At 44.5% G+C, this 20,881-nt stretch overlaps 1 protein-coding gene across 1 annotated transcript in view; it reads right to left on the reverse strand.

Annotated features, from left to right (window-relative positions):
- Itgb6 (integrin subunit beta 6) overlaps positions 1-20,881 on the reverse strand; it is a 75,333-nt gene that overhangs the window by 15,797 nt on the left and 38,655 nt on the right. The window contains exons 9-13 of the mRNA XM_032903369.1: positions 19,458-19,547; positions 13,876-14,010; positions 13,286-13,703; positions 6,099-6,321; positions 3,241-3,335 (exon numbers count right to left, since the gene is read on the reverse strand). Of these exons, the coding sequence (XP_032759260.1) occupies positions 3,241-3,335; positions 6,099-6,321; positions 13,286-13,703; positions 13,876-14,010; positions 19,458-19,547 (961 nt within the window). The remainder of the gene's footprint in view (positions 1-3,240; positions 3,336-6,098; positions 6,322-13,285; positions 13,704-13,875; positions 14,011-19,457; positions 19,548-20,881) is intronic.

Consider the following 20,881-nt stretch of genomic DNA (forward strand, 5'->3'; position numbering starts at 1 on the left):
GCACCGCGGCTGGCGTGTGGGATAGAGGGGTGGGGGTGGGGACGCAGGTCTGGGAAGGTCCAGGGAAGCTGTTGAAAACGTGAATGTCTGTACTACTGACTCGCCACCCTGAGTTTTAAGTCCTCAGCTCTGTGATCAGCTTAAAGTCCTGGAAGTAAACAGTTTCCCTAAGGAGATGGTGGTGATGGTGGGGTTGGGCGCTATGGTGAGCCACATTTGGGAATCTCTTTTCACACTCGTGCTTCATTTAATGTACATAGCAATTATGAAGACTCGCAAAGCCCTGGAATTTAGTTTCCCATTTCCAGAGCATATAAAGCTGTGGATGCTTTAATTCATTGAACTTTTCAGAGGTAGCATTTGGTGAAAAAAAGCATTGAGTAACTATGATCTGAGTGTCTGCCATAGTGGGGTAAATTAAGAAGCAGGACTCTCTGAGCAGAACGGAATAAAAAAAGTCAAATGGGCCCACCCCATACCCCCACCCCACCCCATACCCATGCAAGGAGGGTGAGCTTGTGAGTTATACGGTATGTCTGTTTTACTCCATGCCCTTAGCAGAGGGAAGCAGATGCTTAAAGACCTTTAGCGGAGCAAATGTGATGTCATCTTTTCAGAGTGGTGTGACAGTGACATTGGAGGATGTTAGAAAGGTGCCTTTTATGGATTCAGAAAATGTGGTACATCTACACAATGGAGTAGTACTCAGCTATCAAAAACAATGACTTTATGAAATTCATAGGCAAATGGATGGAACTAGAAAATATCATCCTGATTGAGGTAACCCAGTCACAGAAAAACACAGATGGTATGCACTCATTGATAAGTGGATATTAGCCCAAATGCTTGAATTACCCTAGATGCAATCCACAGACCACATGAAGCTCAAGAAGAAGGATGACCAAAGTGCAGATGCTCTCATTCTTTCTTAAAAGGGGGAACAAAATATCCATAGGAGGGGATATGGAGGCCATATCTAAAGCAGTGACTGAAGGAACAGCCATTCAGAGTCTGCCTCACATTGGATATCTATCTATCTATCTATCTATCTATCTATCTATCTATCTATCTATCTATCTATCTATCTATCTATACACACACACACACACACACACACACACACACACACACACAGCCACCAAAACTAGATAAGATTGATGAAGGTAAGAAGTGCATGCTGACGGATATAGATCTCTCCTGAGAGACACAACCAGAGCATGTCAAATACAGAGGTGAATGCTAGCAGCAAACCACTGAACTGAGAACGGGACCCCTGTTGGTGGAATTAGAGAAAGGATTAAAAGAGCTGAAGGGGCTTGCGACCCCATAAGAACAACAATGCCAACCAACCAGAGCTTCCAGGGACTAAACTATTACCCAACGAGCACACATGGACAGACCCATGGCTCCAGCAGCAGAGGATGGCCTTGTTGGGCACCAGTGGAAGGGGAAGCCCTTGGTCCTGCCAAGGTTGGACCCCCAGTGCAGGGGACTGGTGGTAAGGGGGATGGATGGGGGAAACACCCTTATTGGGAAGGAGGAGGGGATAGGGGGCTTATGGACAGGAAACCAGGAAAGGGAATAATGTTTGAAATGTAAATAAAGAAATACATCCAATAAAATAAAAAAAAAAAAAAGAAAGAAAGAAAGGTGTCTTTTAAACTCAGTCGGACAAATCACCTCTCAGTCAAGTTTGTCCATATTAGTGTTTAGAGAGCGTTAGCGGCCCACTGGTTACTTCCATTTTCCAAGTTAGAAACAGTAATCCGTGTCCTTCTCTCTTAAAGATACTTTGGTCAAACACAAAAGAACATAGATCTTCTAAATGCCACGGAAGCTAGTCTTCCTCTCAAGCTCAAGCCTTTTTGACCATCTGCTCTGAAAACTGTGAACCTGGACCCAGCGACTGCCCGGTTTACACCTCCGTGACTGACATGCTTTCTCCAGACCCTCCTTGGCACACCGCCTTCCCCGTGTTGCTGGCGAACTGAGTTCAATCATTTGCAGGCCTTTTCTGCGATTTCTGCTCATTTCCCAGAGACAGCTGGTAACTAGCCCCACTGCTGTGAAAGGCGCCTGGAGGATCCACTGAGATGCCCACTAGTTACTGAGGTGGACACGCCACCGATGCTGCTCTTTCTCAGTCCTTGAACGTGGCTCGCCTTGGGTGTCAGACAAAGCTCCTGGCATCTCATTCCACCTGCTGCTATGCGCCCTATTTATCTGCAGTCACCAGAAAAGCACAGAGGGGGGGTGGTTTATGAGAGCTCATCATGTTCTGACACACCCAGGAATTCAATTGTAGCATCACAACAATTTGAAACAAAGTATTTTGTATGTATATATATAATATATATTTAATATATATATTCTATTTTGGAAATACATTCGTTTCCATATTCTAACCCCATTACATGTGTTCTACAGGCCATGTATATATGTATGTGTGTGTGTGTGTGTGAGTGTGTGTGTGTGTGTGTATTCTTTTCCTGCTCAGCTAAAAGGCAGTTGTGTTAAATATTTGTGATGAGTCTTTGCCACTAGATTCTCATTTTAAATAATTAGACATAACAGATGAAAATGGAAGCTCAATGTGATTATCAGTCAGAAGAGGGGTTTCTTGGATCTGGAGAACAAGTTCAGAGGGAAGGAGGGATGGTGATGTAATGCCCATGGCTGGGAGGGGGGATGGAGGCATGGGAGGGGGGATGGAGGCATGGTGATGTAATGCCCCTGGCTGGGAGGGGGGATGGAGGCATGGTGATGTAATGCCCCTGGCTGGGAGGCTGGGAGTGAAAGCTACTGAGCAGAACACTTGCAGAATCTATACAGTGAAGTCAGGCCAACTGTTACTGCAGACCGTATCTCATCTTGAAATAAGGCAATCCCATGATAAATGAAAATTTCAGACTGCCTATGGGAGCTAACAGCTGTCTGTTTCTTCAATTTCCTTCTTACTAGTTTGGAAAATAGAGCCTTGTAGAGTTCTCTGAGGTCACCCCTGTCAAACAGGGGCGAACTCGCTAACAAAGCAGAGACCAATAGACTAGCTGTGACTTTAAGTTGCTTGTTCCTCAGCTCATCCTTTCTTGAACTTTAGAAAATGCATTTATTCCCCAAATGAGGGGAACGGAACTTTGGCAGCTAGCTCCTGGTATGAGTGAGGTCAGGTTACTGGGAGTCCCCTGACTCACGCCGTTTCTGCCTCTCAAGAACTATGTGATTTAAGACAAGGAGCACCTTCCTCACTGATGGTGGCACCGGTGGCTTTGCACTTGTCCTCGCACTCTTCTTGGGCCTGGCCATCTGCAGACAGGTAGCACTCGATGCAGCTCCTGTGGACGGGACAACAGAGTTCATCAGCTCGAGTTGGTAGAGAACAGACAAGCAGCCGGCCGGCCTCCTAATCGGTCTCACTGGGGATAGTGACCTCTTGGTGCTTTCAGAAAGAGGGTTGAGTGGCATCTAGGAGGATGCTAAATTGCTCTGATCTCTACTCCATAATCAGTGTCCCCCAAGTCAGCCTTGAAAACAGTAGTCTCTATCACCTCTATCTGTAGTGATTGCTTCTGATTGGTTAAAAAAAACCTTAAGTATTTGATTTAGCTGTATTTTCATTTCACGGTTTCAACCTAAGGGAGTGTTTATATCCATAAATATGATTAGAGTCTAGACAAAGTTGTGAATTTCTTAACACAAATGATTCACGTCTCAGCAGGAATTCCACAAATGGTGAGTGCTCTTAATAGATGTCAAATGCGATTATTCTAAAATTCGATTTTCTGCTACTCTTTTGAATAAGTATAAGCCTGGATGGTGGGTTCTTAAAGCTTAGGATTATAGCCCAGATCTTCATTAATTCAGGCATCTAAATAAAAGATCGCTGCTTATAGAAAAGCATATTTCCAAGGATACAAGGAAATTATACTACTTTAAAGATGTCTGTAGACCAAAGTAAAATGCAGGCCGTGAATTAATCTTATGCTACAAGTGACTTTACAAATAGATTCAGTCTGGAGTAGGACAAGTCTGCAAACGTACGAAGAAGCTGCACTTTGCTGTGGTGACCTTCAACCAGAGGATTGTCTGTTGGTGCTCCACAACTGTAATGTTGCTACTGTTATGAATCTTAATGTAAATATATGATATGCAGGATAGCTGATATGGGACCCTGTTGGGATCTTGACCCACAGGCTGAGAACCGCTTTTCTGTAGGCAGGGCTTGGATCAGCAGTCCTATGGGAATGGGAGCACAAGTCTTGTCTGATACTGCTTGTGTGTTTTAAATATATTTGGGCAGGCTGGGTGTGGCCTGGAGCACACTATAGTGACTCTTCAAACTGCTTTTGTGTATCTGGCTGTGACTGCCCCAGCAATGCTGGTCTCCCCTGCCCGGCGGTTCCATAGCTCCCTCTACATCCGCACTGTGACTGGAAGCCCACTAATCTCTGTTAATTACTTTTTAAAAAAAAATGTGATTTGGGGATGGCCATGCAAGTGTGAGGACCAGAGTTCAGATCCCCAAAGCCCACATAAAAACCAGGCAAGTATGGCAACCACCCATAATTCCGTCACTCAGGAGGTAAAACGGGATCCATGGTAACCCGGCTCGCCAGTTTATCAGGAATTAGACACCCCACTTCAATAAATAAAGGGAAAGTGATCAAGGAAGACACCTGATGTTGAACTATTCCTGGCTTGTGGCACCCATACACATGCACCAGCCGTACATGTGCCCTACACACATGCAAATGTGCATATACACACCATATACCTATAACTATGGAAAGAAAAAAAAATCCTATCTTTCCCTTAAACCCTTAGCACTTATGAAGGTAAATACCATAACTGTTTTACTGTGTGCATATAATCCGACACCATTCATGGCATACAGCAAGTGTTTAATAATTGTCAGGTAGGTGAACATGTGTCTGAGTTAAAGGAAGAACAGACATGTAAAAACTAGCATTGACAGCAGGCTGCTGATGCTGGCTCCCAAGCTGGAACAGCTTTAATTGTTAATTTCACATCTTACAGACCAGAAAAGCACTGACTCATGGTTACATAGGAGACGGAATAGAAAAGCAATGAAAGACCCACCTTGAAGAGGCTTTACTTTTTTTGTTGGTGGCTATGCCGGGGATTGAACCCAGAGACTCATGGATGCTAGGCAATCACTCTGTCAGTGGGAAGTTTACATTTGATTCTATTTAAGTCATTTGAATCAGCCTCCGTGCTCTGGCTTGTGCCTCAGTTTGCCAGGGACAGTGACAGAAAAGTCTCGACACCCAGTTGGAGGATAACCATTAGGGGAAATGGATTTTCTCCCTCAGTTACCATGGAAATGCAAAAGTCACCAATCTAGGATTCAGAGTTAAAGAGGAAGATGGGCTGCTCCGTCATATTGGTTGCTTACCAGAGACAATCAACCCCACAACAGTCATGTGGAGACCTACTTCAGTCCTACGAAATTTGTTTCAACTCTGTAAAGTGAAGCTGCTAACCAGAAATCAGTCTTAATAGAAACATATGAGTGTATTTAGTTGTTGTTATTGTCTTAGTAGCATAAACAAACAAACAACCACAGTGTATATATGATGACGATGATGATAACCACACAGAAGTGTGAGAGCACACGGTGATAAGGGGGGAGAGAAGTGAAAGCTAAGACTGTCTCCCTGCTTCTGCCTCCTTCCATCTCCCAGGATGGGGACAATCCTGCAAGGTCAGCCTAGATGGGGTCCACAGAAGAAGGTCGTCTGTTTCCCCAGAAAAGATACTGACTGCCTGGGGGTGTCAGCAGGATATCTCCAGTGCATTCAACTGAGAGGGCAGCTGATACTCTCAGTGTGGGACATCAGCTGCCACTAGAGAGATGTGACATTGTAGTTTTGGACAATCGAGACCCAGAAAGAGACAAGTAAGAGGCTGACGTTCCAGGCTGAGGCTGACTGGAGCCCTTGGGCCATGAGTTTTGATGTCTGCCTGAGAGCAAACCGAGATGGCACAATTAGAGGTTGGAGTTTGCCAGATGTCATTCAAACTTTGATCACCCAGAAAGCTAAGCACAGACGAGAATGACGAAGTAGAGACACTACCGTCTCGAGTTACAGGGGTCTCCACAGGTAGGGCAGCGCTCACAGGTGGGTCCCGAAGCTCCAGGATTTCTGCAGACACACTTGCCGCAGACGCAGTCCCCACGCCCGCTGCACAGCACGCCATCTTCCGATGCACACGCATCCCTGCTGGTTGTACAGTTGCAGTACTCGCCCGTCCAGCCATCCCGGCACACGCACTCACCACAGTCACAGTCACCATTATCTGTAAAAGGCAGAACACACACAATGCTGCTTAAGGCCCAGACCTCTTCCAGGATGGGGAATAGCTTCTCTTCTCCCAGTGCCTTTAAACACTGTCAGAGGTTGGGGGTGGGGCAGACAGAGGCAAAGAAAGAGACAGAGACGGAGGGGCAGGAGGCAAAGAGAGAAGCGGAGAAGCAGACAGACACACAGACAGAGAGAGACGGGTGGGGTGGGGGTGAGGGGTTGCTGGCCCTGTGTAGTCACCAAATTGTCTCCTAGCTGAAAATCACTTGCAGCAAAAGGAATAAAGAATCAGTCAAAACGAGACCATGCAGACAAGCCCATCGGAGCTCTGCGGTGAATTCTGTTCATTGGGTTTTAGGACAGTGAGGAAGGACACACCTGGATTAATACCCACACCTTTATATCACCCAAGCTAAAGTGACATGGAAACTTCTAGTTCTTTGGAAAGTTAGTTATGCCAAATGATGTTTTGCTGGGGATGTCTTGCTAAAACACGTGAATGGTTGCTTTCCTGGAGCAGACTCAGGTGAAAGGGTGCTTGGATACAGCAGACATGTGAAAGGACTGAGGGGGAGGAAGTATGAATATGACCCCACAGACAGTGGGAGAGGAGCACTGAGCTTTGGTTTGGTTTGCTGCACCTTGATATTCGCTAAAGACACACGGGTATTGTTTCGCCCTACAGAGCATTGTCGCGCTCAACTTGTGACAACTCTGACATTGAGAGAAACTCACCCGAGGACTACTCGAGAGGTTCCTGTGGCAGTTTGCTGCTTCCGTGGTTTTGCCTCAGGCCGGTTGGCAAGCCAGGCAGTTTCTTCAGGATTGAACTACAGCTGCCTGGTGTCTGCTTGCCTAGAGGACTGGGCTGCAGTTGCTGAATTGTATTTGGTGTTTGCTATGGGACTGAACTGCTGCCCAAGAAGGTAGAGCTCGCCCCCAAAGAACTATTGCTGAAGAGGCCCACTTCCCCCATAGCCTAATTACTTTTCTCTTCCAATGCCTCTGCTGGGTGGTGGACTAGGAGAGAGGTTGACCCCTTATTGAAAGTAGGTTGCAAAAAAATGTATGCCTACTCTGAAGATGTGAAAAATCCTCCCTTAAAAAATAAAGGGATAAAAATCTACTTCCGGTGGTTGTGGCCTTGTGAAAAACTCTACTTTTACATCACTTGGTTAGCCATCCTGTTAGAATACACCAAGCACTTGACAAATTCACTACTCAGTAGATTCTCACAGAGCACACACTCTGTGCCAGAGAGTTTACTGGATATGAAGATGCGACAGACAGGAAAACAGACCTCCCATGCAGAGAATAAGGACAGCCCAGGTAACAGCAAAAACAGAGCCGACACCCTCTGGAAAGGACTTAGAGATAAGGTGACTCGTCACTAAATTTACCCGCCCCTGGTCTTTGATCCAGGAAAGGTGGAAAGCAATTAGGAGGCTTCTCCACCTCTTCTTTGACCAGTGGGTCAGATCGTAATGATCCTAATTTCATTCACCAAGTTTTGATCTGATTTTTAGCCTTAGAATAGAAACTGAGAGCCAATTACGGGTCCAGCCCTGAGTGCATTTTGGCAACAGAGATGCAGAATTTGACAGCATAAGATTGCTGAATTTATCCTCTAGTGTAGGAGGCAGGCAAATTATTACTACCAGCGCCAACCGTAATACAGTATGCGGAGTCTACGAGGCGGGGTGGAAGGCTTTCTAAAGTAAAGAGGGTTTGGGTTTCAAGAAGTGCTGTTTGAGCTGATTTTGGAAGACAAGGACTGTTAGGAGGAGGGAATTGCTACATTTCAGAGAGAGAGAACAACAGGAGGTGACGGAAATGTGTACAACAACCATAGTAGACTCGTAGGGCAGAGGTGGTGGTGCGGATGTCTGTGGCAAAGGGGACACGGGAAAGTCCACAGTGTGTCTGAAGTGAGACGATGAGAAGCCGCAAGGCTGAAGAAGGTATTTTCCCAGAAGTTTATGAAATTTTACATAAGGGAGTGACCTGAACAGACAGGTATGTGTGTAGACATCCTGGCATCACAGAAAGGTCAAATGAGAGGCAGGAAAGGCAGTTGCGAAATCTTGCAGGAGCAGGGGCCTGACCTGTGGCTGTGGTCTTGAGAACAGAGATGAACAGATAAGCAACGTAAGCTGAAAGGATCGGGACGGGGCACGACTGGTAACAGCGCAGCCTGAAGAAAGAGACAGAATTCTCAACAGGCCAACAGGCTGGATAGCCCGCTGGTAGCATGGCTTTCTTTTGACTTGATGTGGAAGCTGGCTCATGGTCACTGCTGCACTCTAATATGTGTCATAAAGTGAAGATCATTTGGTGAATGAATGATGAGTGAATGAGTGAATGGCTCTGAAGCAGAAAAGGAAAACCAGCTTTGGATGGGCTGGACAGTGAATCTCTATGGTTCTGTTGAGTTTGGAGGAGAAATTGGCCATCTTAGTAAGCAGTTGAAAAGTACAGAGGCTTGGGATCCATTAGGGAAAAGCTTCAGGTAAGGCGGCTGTGAATCAGATCGTCTAGGGCAAGCAGTCGGAGCACAAGACCATCCCCAAGCTCTGGAGACCATCAGCCTGTAAAACAGGAACAGAAGAAAGGCTCCTCGCAGGAGAGGCTGAGGGGAGGAGGGACATGGGAGTAGCTCTGTGCCCAGAGCAGACTCAGTGTGCAGGAGGAGGTGCTTGGATGCTCCGATGGATAGAGATAGAAGAAGGGAGCTGCATACATGTCAGAGAGAGAAGCGGGGAGGTGATGCCACAGTTGTTCCACAGGGCAGAGCCAATGGTGCAGATGGCTGTGCACTGCTCCCTTCCGGATCAGGCCACAAAATGGCTCTAAAGTGGTAAATAGTGTGTTTCAGATAAGTCTCCTTTCCATAGATTTTGGAGTGCTTGCCGTGGATATTAAAGCAAGCATTTGGCACTCCAAACAAATAGTATTTATTTATAAACTCATAGCAGATACTTTCCTTCAGGAAGAGAAAAAGATGGCACCCATGCTGACGTCTTGCACCAGAAGTTTTGCTCATCCAGCAAAATCTGCAGTTACCTGAGGTGCCATGTGCCTGTGTTTACCACGGTGCTCCACGCCGTAACTGAGCTCCACAGGGTCTAGTAGAATCATCTCTAAAAGCTATCCAGGGGAAGAGTTTGCAAGCAGAAGCAGTCACCAGGGATAAAAGTTCTATACTTTTATTAAAAACAAAGTAAAAATAAACGATGCGCGCTTCGGCTCGTAGAAGATGCCGGCGAGTTCCCCGCGGATGGGAGACTGCCTCTCTCCTGCAGACTTGGTTCGAGTAGTTCGTTGGCTTATGTTTCTGGCTTTGTGACTGGGCCTCGAGAATGAGAACAGAAGAGACCTTTTATACAAGGCTCTGTCAGGCTCCAAACCACAGTGGTTTCGCAGTTGGGTTCTGAGTGTTCCTGGGATGTGTGTGTGTGTGTGTTCTGTGTGTATGGGGTTTCTCTCTATACTACTCTGTGTGGAATAATATTTTGATGGCAAAATATTTCAGATGAAAGATGGATTTATATTTATTTGGACCCATGGCAGTAAGATAGTTCAGCTGTATTTCATAGCCTATGTAATTCATAATTGGGTCTAGGAATTAAAAAGGATAGTAAATTATTTGGGTGAAAACCAAGAATTAATTTCTAGGTGTAAGAGATGTTGAGAACTCCCAGTATCTTTTTTTTTTTCCTTCCTCAGGAAAGGGGAAACATCTACAAAAGGGCAAACAGCTCTAGGTTGTTATTTATTCTGAAAATTTAACACGATGCATACATGTGCATTTCCAGGCGCCCAGTATATCTCTGCACAAAAAGGACTCTCAGAGAAAAACTCTAAGACACACCTTTCAGACCTCAGAAACCCTGCACTCTGCTGGCCTTCACGGGCCATCGGCTAAGTCCCTGAGGGGCCAGTGCTTGTCCTTGGGCAGCAAACTATCTTCAGTACCTGTTCATGCCACCAAACCAGCACCTTCCTATTACACTCATGCAGAAGCAAGATGGTAACCCAAGACCTAGAAACATTTACCTTTTTCAGAGGGATAGATCTTTCTGGAATGCCACTGGAAAATAGCTCCTAAGTACATGATCACAGGAAGCTCTCTCCTCTAATACCATTTGCCTGATATGGCTCCCAGTCTCTTAGAATCAAAATAGACTAATGGAATTCAGGCAAGGATAAACAAAATCAATGGAGCCTTCCATCTCTGAGTGCTTACGAATGGATGAAAGACGCTTTCAGACAAAAGAACATCGTGATAAAAGCTTTTCAGAAGAACAGCATGCTGTCCGGGACGTTATTGGCAATGTAAGTGAGATCCGTTGAAAGTTGTGAGTGGCACATCCGGTAAGTTTGGCAAATCACAGCTTCTCTTCACAGTGTGGTGTAGCTTCTATTCCTGCACTGAGCACAGTCCCAGACATAGGGAGGCTACTCCACCAATCCTGACTGGATTTGAATGCTTGCATTGACTTTTACTGTATATTTCAGAAGAGAAGCTCCTGGCTGTAGAGTATATTACTACTACTACTACTACTACTACTACTACTACTACTACTACTACTACTACTACTATCATTATTATTTTACATTTGCTGAAGCATGAAAGAACTTGCCCCTGTTGGAGGTTTCTAAGTAGAATTTTTTGTGATTCCTGCACCTGATTTGAAGCGGCATTACTATCTGACCTTCCTATCTATACAGTATACAGGTTGAGCGTATTCCCGATATCCTGCACATATTTTTAAAACGGAGGAAAGAAATGGGGGAACTGCACTTCCTGCTGTTTTAGGTATTTTTACCCAGAATTTAGGGGCTGGAGTATTGGGACGATGCCTATGCCATTAGATTGGGTTAGATAACACTTGGGACCTTCAGAAAGCATGTTTTTTGAACATGTGTTTTTACTACAAAGGCAGTGTGGACTTCTGCAGGTACATCCTTCCTATGATCTGAGGGTGGCTTTGTCATGGATTGCTTCTTGTCAGCCTACAGGACGTGTCCTGTCTAAATCCAATAAAAACATTGATGTGAGTTTACACACACACACACACACACACACACACACACACACACACACGCATTCACACTGGAATCAGAAAGTGACCCTTTGAATGAAAAGGGAAAGGAAATAATTTTCTTTGGGATAAATGCGTTCATGTATTTTTCAAAACATTCTTTTAGACTTTCTTCCTTCCCTCCTTCCTTTTCCTGAAAATAAGTTCCTTCCTTCCTTCCTTCCTTCCTTCCTTCCTTCCTTTCTTTCTTTCTTTCTTTCTATCTTTCTTTTTTCTTCATTTTTGAAAAAAAGTTTTGTCAGGTGACCTTCTGCTTCTGATCCCACTTCAGCCTCTGAGCACTGGGGACCAGTTTCCTTCCTTTCCTTGTGGACCATGTTTGTACCATTTAAATTTGTGCTAATGTTTGTCTTTCCTGTTGGAATAAGTTATAATTAAATTCGTGCATCAGAATGATTTTGACTCATGTTTAACATGGCCTATTCTTTCCACTCTTTTTACAAGATTCATTCTTAACTATTTCACTATTTGTGTCTCTGGGCACAAGTACAGCTACCAACTCTGATCCCCTAGAGCTGGAGTTAGAGGCAGTTGAGGGGCCCCTCACATGGTGCTAGGAACTGAACTAAGGTCCTTTGGAAGAGTAGAATGTGCTCTTAGCCAGTAAGTCATCTCTTTAGCTCCTAAAACTTTTTTTTTTATCTTTATGTGTATGTGTCCATATCAGTGAATGCCCATATGTTCAGGAGCCCATGTAGGTCAGAAGAGGGCATCAGACCCATGGAGTAGGAGTTATAGATGCTAAAAAGCCATCTGTCAAGAGTGTTGGAACCAAATTCAGCTCCCCTAAGGAACAGTATGTACTCTTAACCACAAAATCATCTTTCTAGCATCTGTAACATATTCTCTTAGAGAGCAATGGGGGTCTTACTATGTAGAACTAAAACTCAACAGGTTGGACTCAAACTCACAGAGATCTGGCTACCTCTGCCTCCCAGTGCTCAGACTAAAGAAATGCACTGCCACACCTGGCTTCTGTAGTATATTCTTATTGGTTTTATATGCACAAAAGCAGCCATAAAAATATTAATATGGGCATTTAAAAATTTCTTGAAATTTTTGAGAAATTCCAAGCTATTTCCTACTTTCATTCTTTCCATAGGCTTTTCCTCACATGAATTCTTGCCTGGCTTTACTTGACCTGGAACCTAACATACTAGAATTAGTAGGCATTTAGTACGTGGCTAAGCGTGATGCAGTCATGTAAACACTTGGGAGACTGAGGCAGGAAGACTGTGAGTCTAAGGAGGGAGGGTGGGGGGGAGGGAGACAGAAAGAGAGAGTTGAGGGGAGACTGGGGAGAGAGAGACTGGGAGAGGAGAGAGAGAGAGAGAGAGAGAGAGAGAGAGAGAGAGGGAGAGAGAGAGAGATATGAAGACTCTCAAATCTACTCAGTATCTCTGAGCCTTCTTGGTCCTGTTCCTTGGCAGTCTCTATTAGCTTATTTTTTCCAACATAAAAGGTCCACCAGGTCAGACCCAGCAACTTAATCTAAAAAAGATCTGACAGACAATGAAACTCAGATCATAGGCGGTTTTGTGGAATCCGGGTAGCAACCAGAGAGGCAACATTCCTACTTTCATCTGCTGAACTTGAAGGCACAGTGATATTTAAATGTAACGTGGGCATACGTTCCACTGACAGAGCTCTGACCCCACAGGAATGTTAGAAACGACAGCAAATGCAACAGACAGTCCAGTTATCCCAATCCTGATGATTCACTCCCTGAAGCCACCAGCAAATATTTACAGAACAACTGCTAAGCCCGGGAATGTGAAGGAGAAATTAAAGACAAAAATACCCCAAACAGCTGCTGCGTGAGCGATAGGGAAGCCCGTAGAAGCCATGGCCTACCTCCGCAGAGCAGGCCTTTGTGTCTCAGACAGGAGAAGTTGTCACACTGGCAGTAAGGTCCGTAGATGCTTCCGTAGGGAGACAAGTGGCAGACACACTGCCCACAATAGCAGTCACCCCTTCCGCTGCACGAGGGGTGACCTGGGGACTCCTTGCAGGAATCCGTGCTCACCATGTCCTCGCCGCACTCGCAGCGAGGACCCATGTGGCCAGGGTTGCAGGCACACACCCCACACTGGAAGGAGCCATTCCCGTGGTGGCACTTAGAACTGTTGGCTTCTACTTCTCTCTGGCAGTCGCAGTCACATTCTGCGCTGACGAGAATTTCCAGGGTGTCCCCAAGTCCCACAGGCTTGATGATAAGGTTCCTGCTTCTTTTCTCACAGTTGGTTATGCTCACAGACACGTTGAAGGATGCCTGGAAAAGAAAAACGCAGATTATCTGTTTCCTCCATCCGGCAACGTGCAGGGCTGGAAACGAGGCTGGTGGAGAACGGCTTTGCCAAGAAGTCCAGCTTCCTCGAGCTGAGCCAGCTGGCCTCCGGGCCATCTGATTGTTGTTTCTAAAGTTTTATTGGGGATCTACTTACTGTATCTCCGACTTTCATGTGGGAACACTTCTTTTGGTGTGGGAAGAGGATGCCATTGCTACAGAGAGCTGTGAAAGACAGGTTGAGTCCTTCTGTGTCTCCTAATACCTCCAGTTCCACCTCAGACCGCAGTTCCTTCAGCGTAGACAAGAAAGGGTTAAGTGAAGCAATAAATAAAAAGAAAAGTCAGCCAGAAGAAGAAGCTGGTTGATGCTCATTAAACCACAAAAGAAAGACCAGGGAGACGACTTAGTGTGTAAAGCTCTGTGTAAGTGGGAGAGCCTGAGTTCTAATTCTCGGGACCCACGTAAAGAGGGACTCAGGAGTGTAAGTCTGTCATCTCGAATCCGTGGTGTGCTGGCAGGCAGAGACAAGAGAAGCCAGGGTTGCTTACTGGCATTTGTAGCAGAAAGTTAACGAGAAACAAGAGACCCTATCTTAAACAAGGTGAAAGGTAAAAACCAACAACCATATGCATGCTGTGGTGTATGTGAGTGTGCTCATGCACATACATACATGTGATATATGCATACAAGGACAAAACAAACTACAAATTAATAAAACCAAATTGAATATAAAAATATACCATTTCATTAATCAAGCAAGAATGGGATAGATACTATATGATATATATATATGCATATATATGTATATGTATATACACATACTATATTTATGATAAATATTTAAATATATGTATGCATATATATGTATGTATACATATATATACTTGCATGTGTATATATATACATATATATGGTTTTTTTAGACATTGTCAATATTGAGATATATTATCTTATGGCAAGTAAGCTATGACAATATTTCTGAAGGTGGTTTTGCACAGCACATGACAGACAGGAGTCAATTATCACCTGCAAGTTGTTTCATGCATTCCGAAGGACTCAGCAAGTTCTCCTGACTTAGCTTGGCATCAGAAAGACAATTCTTACGCTTATGTGCTAGTGGTGCATATTTAACAATGTACAGATACGATAATGGTCCCCTTCACTTGTATGCATCGCTGCTTCTTGGCTCTCAGAGAGCAGCCCGTGCTGCTCTGGGAGGAGAGCTGAATCTCATCCATGCCCTCGAAGTGCACATTTGCCTCACTGTATCACATTTACAGCCTGCTGCTTTGCGGGGTGCATTTCTGCATAGATAACAACTTTTCATTCCAATGTTGAGTCACATTCAAAAATGCTAAGCATATCTTACGACAGCCACTACACTTAACACTCAAGTAGCAAAGATGCATGCAATGACTTGAAATGGCAATAATCGAAGTTGCGTGATGAAGACGACACCGTGATGACCGCCTGGCACATGATGACTGTAAAGGCCTCACTAATTACAAATGGATCAATATTTGTTTCCTTACCGTGATGGGTGGGAATCGAACATAGGACCTATGTAAGGCTACCTCAGCACTCACCAGTGAGTTATACCTCCAGCTCCCCAAATCTTAGAGGTGTTACAAAGTATGGTGTGTGGGGGGAGCTGCACCTTAAAGTTATTTGGGGGGAATTATTAAGCCTTGAGTGTCAAGTCAGCTCTTGGAGAAGACTGAATTTCTGTTCTGAAAGGTTCTAATCTTGCTTTTTCTATTCCTTGATTACTTATACATAAAGAGACAAAACAAAAATAACAAACAATAAAACCTAATAAAAGTATTTAATTATTATAAATTGAGTTATATTTCAATTTATCTAAAAGGTTCTGATACCTATTTTGTTATTGATATGTATCATCTATGTATGTATGTATGTGTGTGTATGTATGTATGTATGTATGTATGTATCTATCTATCTATCTATCTATCTATCTATCTATCTATCTATGAGTGTATATATGCTCACGAGCACATGCTCACCCAGGCACACGAGGACACATTTGCGCAAGTGTGTGGGGAAGCCACAGGACAACTCAGGTGTTGGCCCCAGAGACCACCTACCTTGTCTGTTGAGTCAGGGTCTCTCATTAGCCTTCTACTCACCAAGTTGGCTAGGCTGGCGGGTCACCAAGCTCCAGGGATCTGTCTGTCTCTGCCTTCACAATGGGACTGCAAGTGTGCCAGCTTTTCTGTGTGCATTCTCGGGACCCAACTTAAGTGCTCATGCATGCAAGGTGCCTTACTGAACAAGCTACTGTCACAGCCCTCCAAAGTGTGTCATGCTAAAATCACCAAGAATTAAGGGGGGAGTAGTGCTGGAGAGAGTGACAGGGTGGGTCAGAAGCGGAATAAGAAAAAAGGGATGTGTGTGCTAGTGACAATAAGAACTAGTGGGTGGCATTGTCTAACCTAAATGACAGGAATCTCAGCATTGAAATAATTGAGTACTAGTGTGTAAATTTTACTGGGAATATTATTAATGTGTATTTCCCGAATAAAGGATATAAATGCTAATTTATTTTCCTCATCATTCCATTCATTCATTTTTATTTTATTTTATTTTTTAGCATCTCCTACAAGGCTGGGCAAAGAACACAAATGAATTCCTTCCTAGAGGTAAAATCCCTGTACAGGAGCCAATCCCTCGGGCCATTAGTGTGTGAGTAAGGGAAGGAAGGAAATTAACGAGTGGGCACACAACCAGTTTCAAGACAGCACTTAAAACACTCAATGTTTGTAGCTACAAGTTGCTTCTACCTTGCGAGAAGTTAATCACAAGCCCATTGCTTTCTCTCAATATCTCTCTGTCTCCTCTGTCTCACCTAAAGAAGAAATTCTATACATAGGTTTCTCTATTTGAAAGACTTTTCCAAATGAACTTAAGAATAACAGTAAAAAATAATATTACTAAACAAGTGTCACAATCTTTTGCACACGTCACCTCACGGGTCACATTGCCCCAATGAGAACTCCAGATAATGTAACTTAGCAGACCTTTGGTAGGTGCTTCTTGCTATTTTCTTTTATGTAAATGAGTGTTTTGTCCGTATGGATGACTGTGTATGCGTGCACACTATGTATGCCTGTGTTTGTGTGCACACTATGTCTGTGTGCCTGTGTATGGGTGCACACTATGTCTGTATGCCTGTGTATGCATGCACACTATGTCTGTATGCCTGTGTATATGTGCACACTATGTCTGTGTGCCTGTGTATGGGTGCACACTATGTCTGTATGCCTGTGTATATATGCACACTATGTCTGTATGCCTGTGTATGTGTGCACACTATGTCTGTATGCCTGTGTATATGTGCACACTATGTCTGTATGCCTGTGTATGCGTGCACACTATGTCTATATGCCTGTGTATGCGTGCACACTATGTCTGTATGCCTGTGTATGCGTGCACACTATGTCCGTGTGCCTGTGTGTGTGCACACTATGTCCATGTGCCTGTATATGTGTGCACACTATGTCTGTATGCCTGTGTATGTGTGCACACTATGTCCGTGTGCCTGTGTATGTGTGCACACTATGTCCGTGTGCCTGTGTATGTGTGCTCACTATGTGTGCCTGATGCCAGTGGAGGCCAGAGAAGGGTCATCGTGTTTGCTCTAGAACAGGACTTACAGCTGGTTGGGAGCTGCCATGTGGATGCTGAGAATCAAACCCATACTTCTGCAAGAGTACCCAGCGTTCCTGACCCCTAAGCCATCTTTCCGGGCCCAGTCTTGGTATTTTTGAGGCAGTAAATTAAGACCCAGAATTCCATTTGAATGTGTAATGACTTGATCTTAACTCCCTTGTAAACTGTGTGAGCAATTTGGAAATTCTAGGTGAGACAATTCCCTGGAACGGAGCAAGTAGGGGCGTGGATGGGGTTGGCTGATGGCTGAGTAACAGGAGGCAACTACTGTTTCCTCGTTTGCCTCACTCCTTTGAAGTGGTTAGTAGCCAACACTTTTGAGAGTATAAAACTAAGGAAAATGGAATGCATTATAATTCAGGAATTCTATTTGATTCTACACATTAGAACTTTAATTTAGTGCATGAGGAAGTGAAGGCATGGTGTGTGTGTGTGTGTGTGTGTGTGTGTGTGTGTGTGTGTGTGTGTGTGTGTGTGTGGTCTTCCGACTGGAAGAATTTTAAGGATGAGCTGACATGGTGATTCATTTTTGATGAGTGCTAAGAAAACTGCAATATCCCATCATTTCTAGGGTGGGAAATTCCCCCACCTTGTACGGTTTTGGTGGATATGACTGTGCTTCATTCCCTGAAGAAAATGGAGTCTTTGAGAAGGGGTAGCTTGTTTTCTACCTTATTGAACAAGTTTCAAAATTGGTGGTGCGGTGTTAAAATCACAAGGGGGCATTTATCTTCTTAAACTCTGCCTCTGTCCTTCCTCTGAATGTCTCTAAGATGTCCGTGGAAGGAACCAGAGAGGACTAACTTTCTTAAAAGCTTCTCAGGTGATTCTGACCTGGAATTTAATTAAGGGACACAGGCGTCATACATTGAAGTCATTGGAGATCATTACATATGGGTCATTAATGGGCAATTTTCAAACATCAAAATGTATTATTATCAGTTCTTATTAGGTAAATGATCTTTGAAAAAAATCCTAGAGCTTTACTGACTTCTAAAAGATTTTTTTTTTAATGCCTGTCCAAATTAGAGGTTTGTTCATTTGTTTGTTTGCTTATTTATTTATTTGTCAGGAAAGACAGAAAAGGAAAATGATATTTAGGACCAAAATAAAAGCAGAAGTGGCAACTGGCCATTCAGTGTTGATCAACTGAGTTAGACAAAGGGGACAAAGAAACCTGTGTCTTTTGTTGAGGAGAATTCTGTCCTCAGTATCGCTTAACAAGTCAAGGCAAAAAACAAAGCCAAAACAGAAAACCAACCTAAGGGATGAACAGTTAGCTCAGAGTTCCAGGGTACAGTGGGCAGAGTCAAGGCTTGGGAGCTTGAAGGGGCTAGCCATGGTGGCAGTTAGAGGAGAGCCTGCCTTACTCTGTTCCCCTCTCCCCCCAGCTCCTGCCCCGTGACTTTCCCCCTAGGATGAGCTCTGAGCTGGAACTGTGAGCTGAAGCCAGGCCTGTCTCCCCTAAGCTGCTCTCCTCAGATTGTTTTATCAGAGCAACTGGGAAAGGAACTTAGATGGTGGCCTCTGCTCCCGTGGAAATACAAAATAGGGGACCAGAGACACCCAGTGCTTTTGGTATTTTGGTATGTGGTCAGCTCTTGTAGTGTGTGTGTGTGTGTGTGTGTGTGTGTGTGTGATCTTCTCCCTTTGAACCTGTGGAGTCAGAGCCCTATTTAACTCACTGGCAATGTATGCTGTTTTTTTTTGTTTGTTTGTTTAGCCGAGAGGAGTTCAAGCATGACTTAAGAGTCTTTTCAGTTGTATCAAAGTTTTCCTGGAAGCCACACTTCTGTGGGTTATCATCCTAAAACAGACTCAGTTTGGAGGCCTTTGGCTTTTCTACCTGCCACTCCCTTTGGAAAGGTGGGTGAAATAAGAAAATAGAAACCTATATTTTAGCTGCATGAATCCAGAGGGACTTTCTTTGGATGAGCAGTCCTTCCACAGACAAACGGAAGTGCATTCCCTACCTACATCTTAGTGTCTGGAGGGCAGTGAGGTGCTGTACAAGGAGCCAATTGCTTGCAAGGGGAAATAGCATACTTCGTAAGCAGAGATGATCAGCTGAAGAATGTTCCCAGAATCCTTCTGAAGCAGTCCCACGGTCGCTCCAGGGATGAGTTTCGCATAATTCTGTAAACAACAACAGAACGGGGAATAAGGCAACGTTTGGTTGTTCACAATAACTGAGAAATGGTAAGGGCACAGTTCAATCTGTAGCACCCTCTGTTTAACTGGCCCCAGGAAAGCAGGCTACAGTGACGCTAAGTTGCCACTGGGGAAATCTAGGTTTGCCATATTCCGTAGCTGGGATTTATGTCATGTCAGAGTCAAGTCTCAAGTTCTAATGAGATTTATGCAACAATCTTTGCCCAGAAGTTTTAGGCAGGCCTCCATGAATATCTCTTTCTTTTCCCATTGTTGCAGAAAACACATTTTGGTGCACACAGAGGAAAGCCAGGAATGAGGTTGCTTCTCTGTCGGGCAATCATCTAGTGGAGAAAGGGAGGGAATGCTTGCAGGCTAGCTATCAACTCCAACTCTCCATTAACTCTCTGCTTCTACCTGTGATGGGCAGCCCCACAGCGAGTCAGGATAGACCTAGAACTAGTTGGAATTGCTCCTACCTGCATCAGGATTCATTAGAACCAGTCCTAACCAGTCTGCAGCCTCTGCTTACACCGCTTCTCCTGGGACGTCCTTTCTACCCCGGGAGGACGTCCACTCTTAGGTTAGCATCCTAGGCCTGGAGAGTGGCCAGAAGATTAAAATTTCCAAGGAAGAGGTTCTCTAGCTGGGTGACTGTTATCCTCTTTTAAGTTTTATGGTGTGCATGAGGGGAACGCGCGTGCATGCGCGTGTGCGTGTGCGTGTGTGTGTGTGTGTGTGTGTATGTGTGTGTTACAGGTCAATGTTGAGTGTCTTCCTCTATTATTCTCCATTTTATTTATTTTGTGTGTGTGTGTGTGGAGTGTGTGTGTGTGTGTGTGTGTGTGTGTGTGTGTGTGTGAGTGTGTGTGGTGTGTGTGAGGTGTGTGTGTGGTGTGTGTGAGTATGTGTGTGAGTGTGTGTGTGTGTGTGTGTGATTGTGCGTGTGTGGTGTGTGTGAGTGTGTGTGTGTGTGTGTGTGTGTGTGTGTGTGTGTGTGTGTGTGTGTGAGTGTGTGTGTGTGTGTGTGTGTGTGTTACAGGTCAATGTTGAGTGTCTTCCTCTATTATTCTCCATTTTATTTATTTTGTGTGTGTGTGTGTGAGTGTGTGTGTGTGAGTGTGTGTGTGTGAGTGTGTGTGTGTGTGTGTGTGTGTGTGAGAGAGAGAGAGAGAGAGAGAGAGAGAGAGAGAGAGAGAGAGAAGGCATGGAGTTGATGTTAGGCATCTTCCTCAGTCATCCACATTATATACACAGACAGGGTCTCTCATGGAACCCAGAGATAGCCAGTTCGGTATTCTGGAGAGCCAGCCTCTTTA

This window comes from Rattus rattus, chromosome 5 (genome assembly GCF_011064425.1).
Source record: "Rattus rattus isolate New Zealand chromosome 5, Rrattus_CSIRO_v1, whole genome shotgun sequence".
Classification (NCBI taxonomy): Eukaryota; Metazoa; Chordata; class Mammalia; order Rodentia; family Muridae; genus Rattus; species Rattus rattus.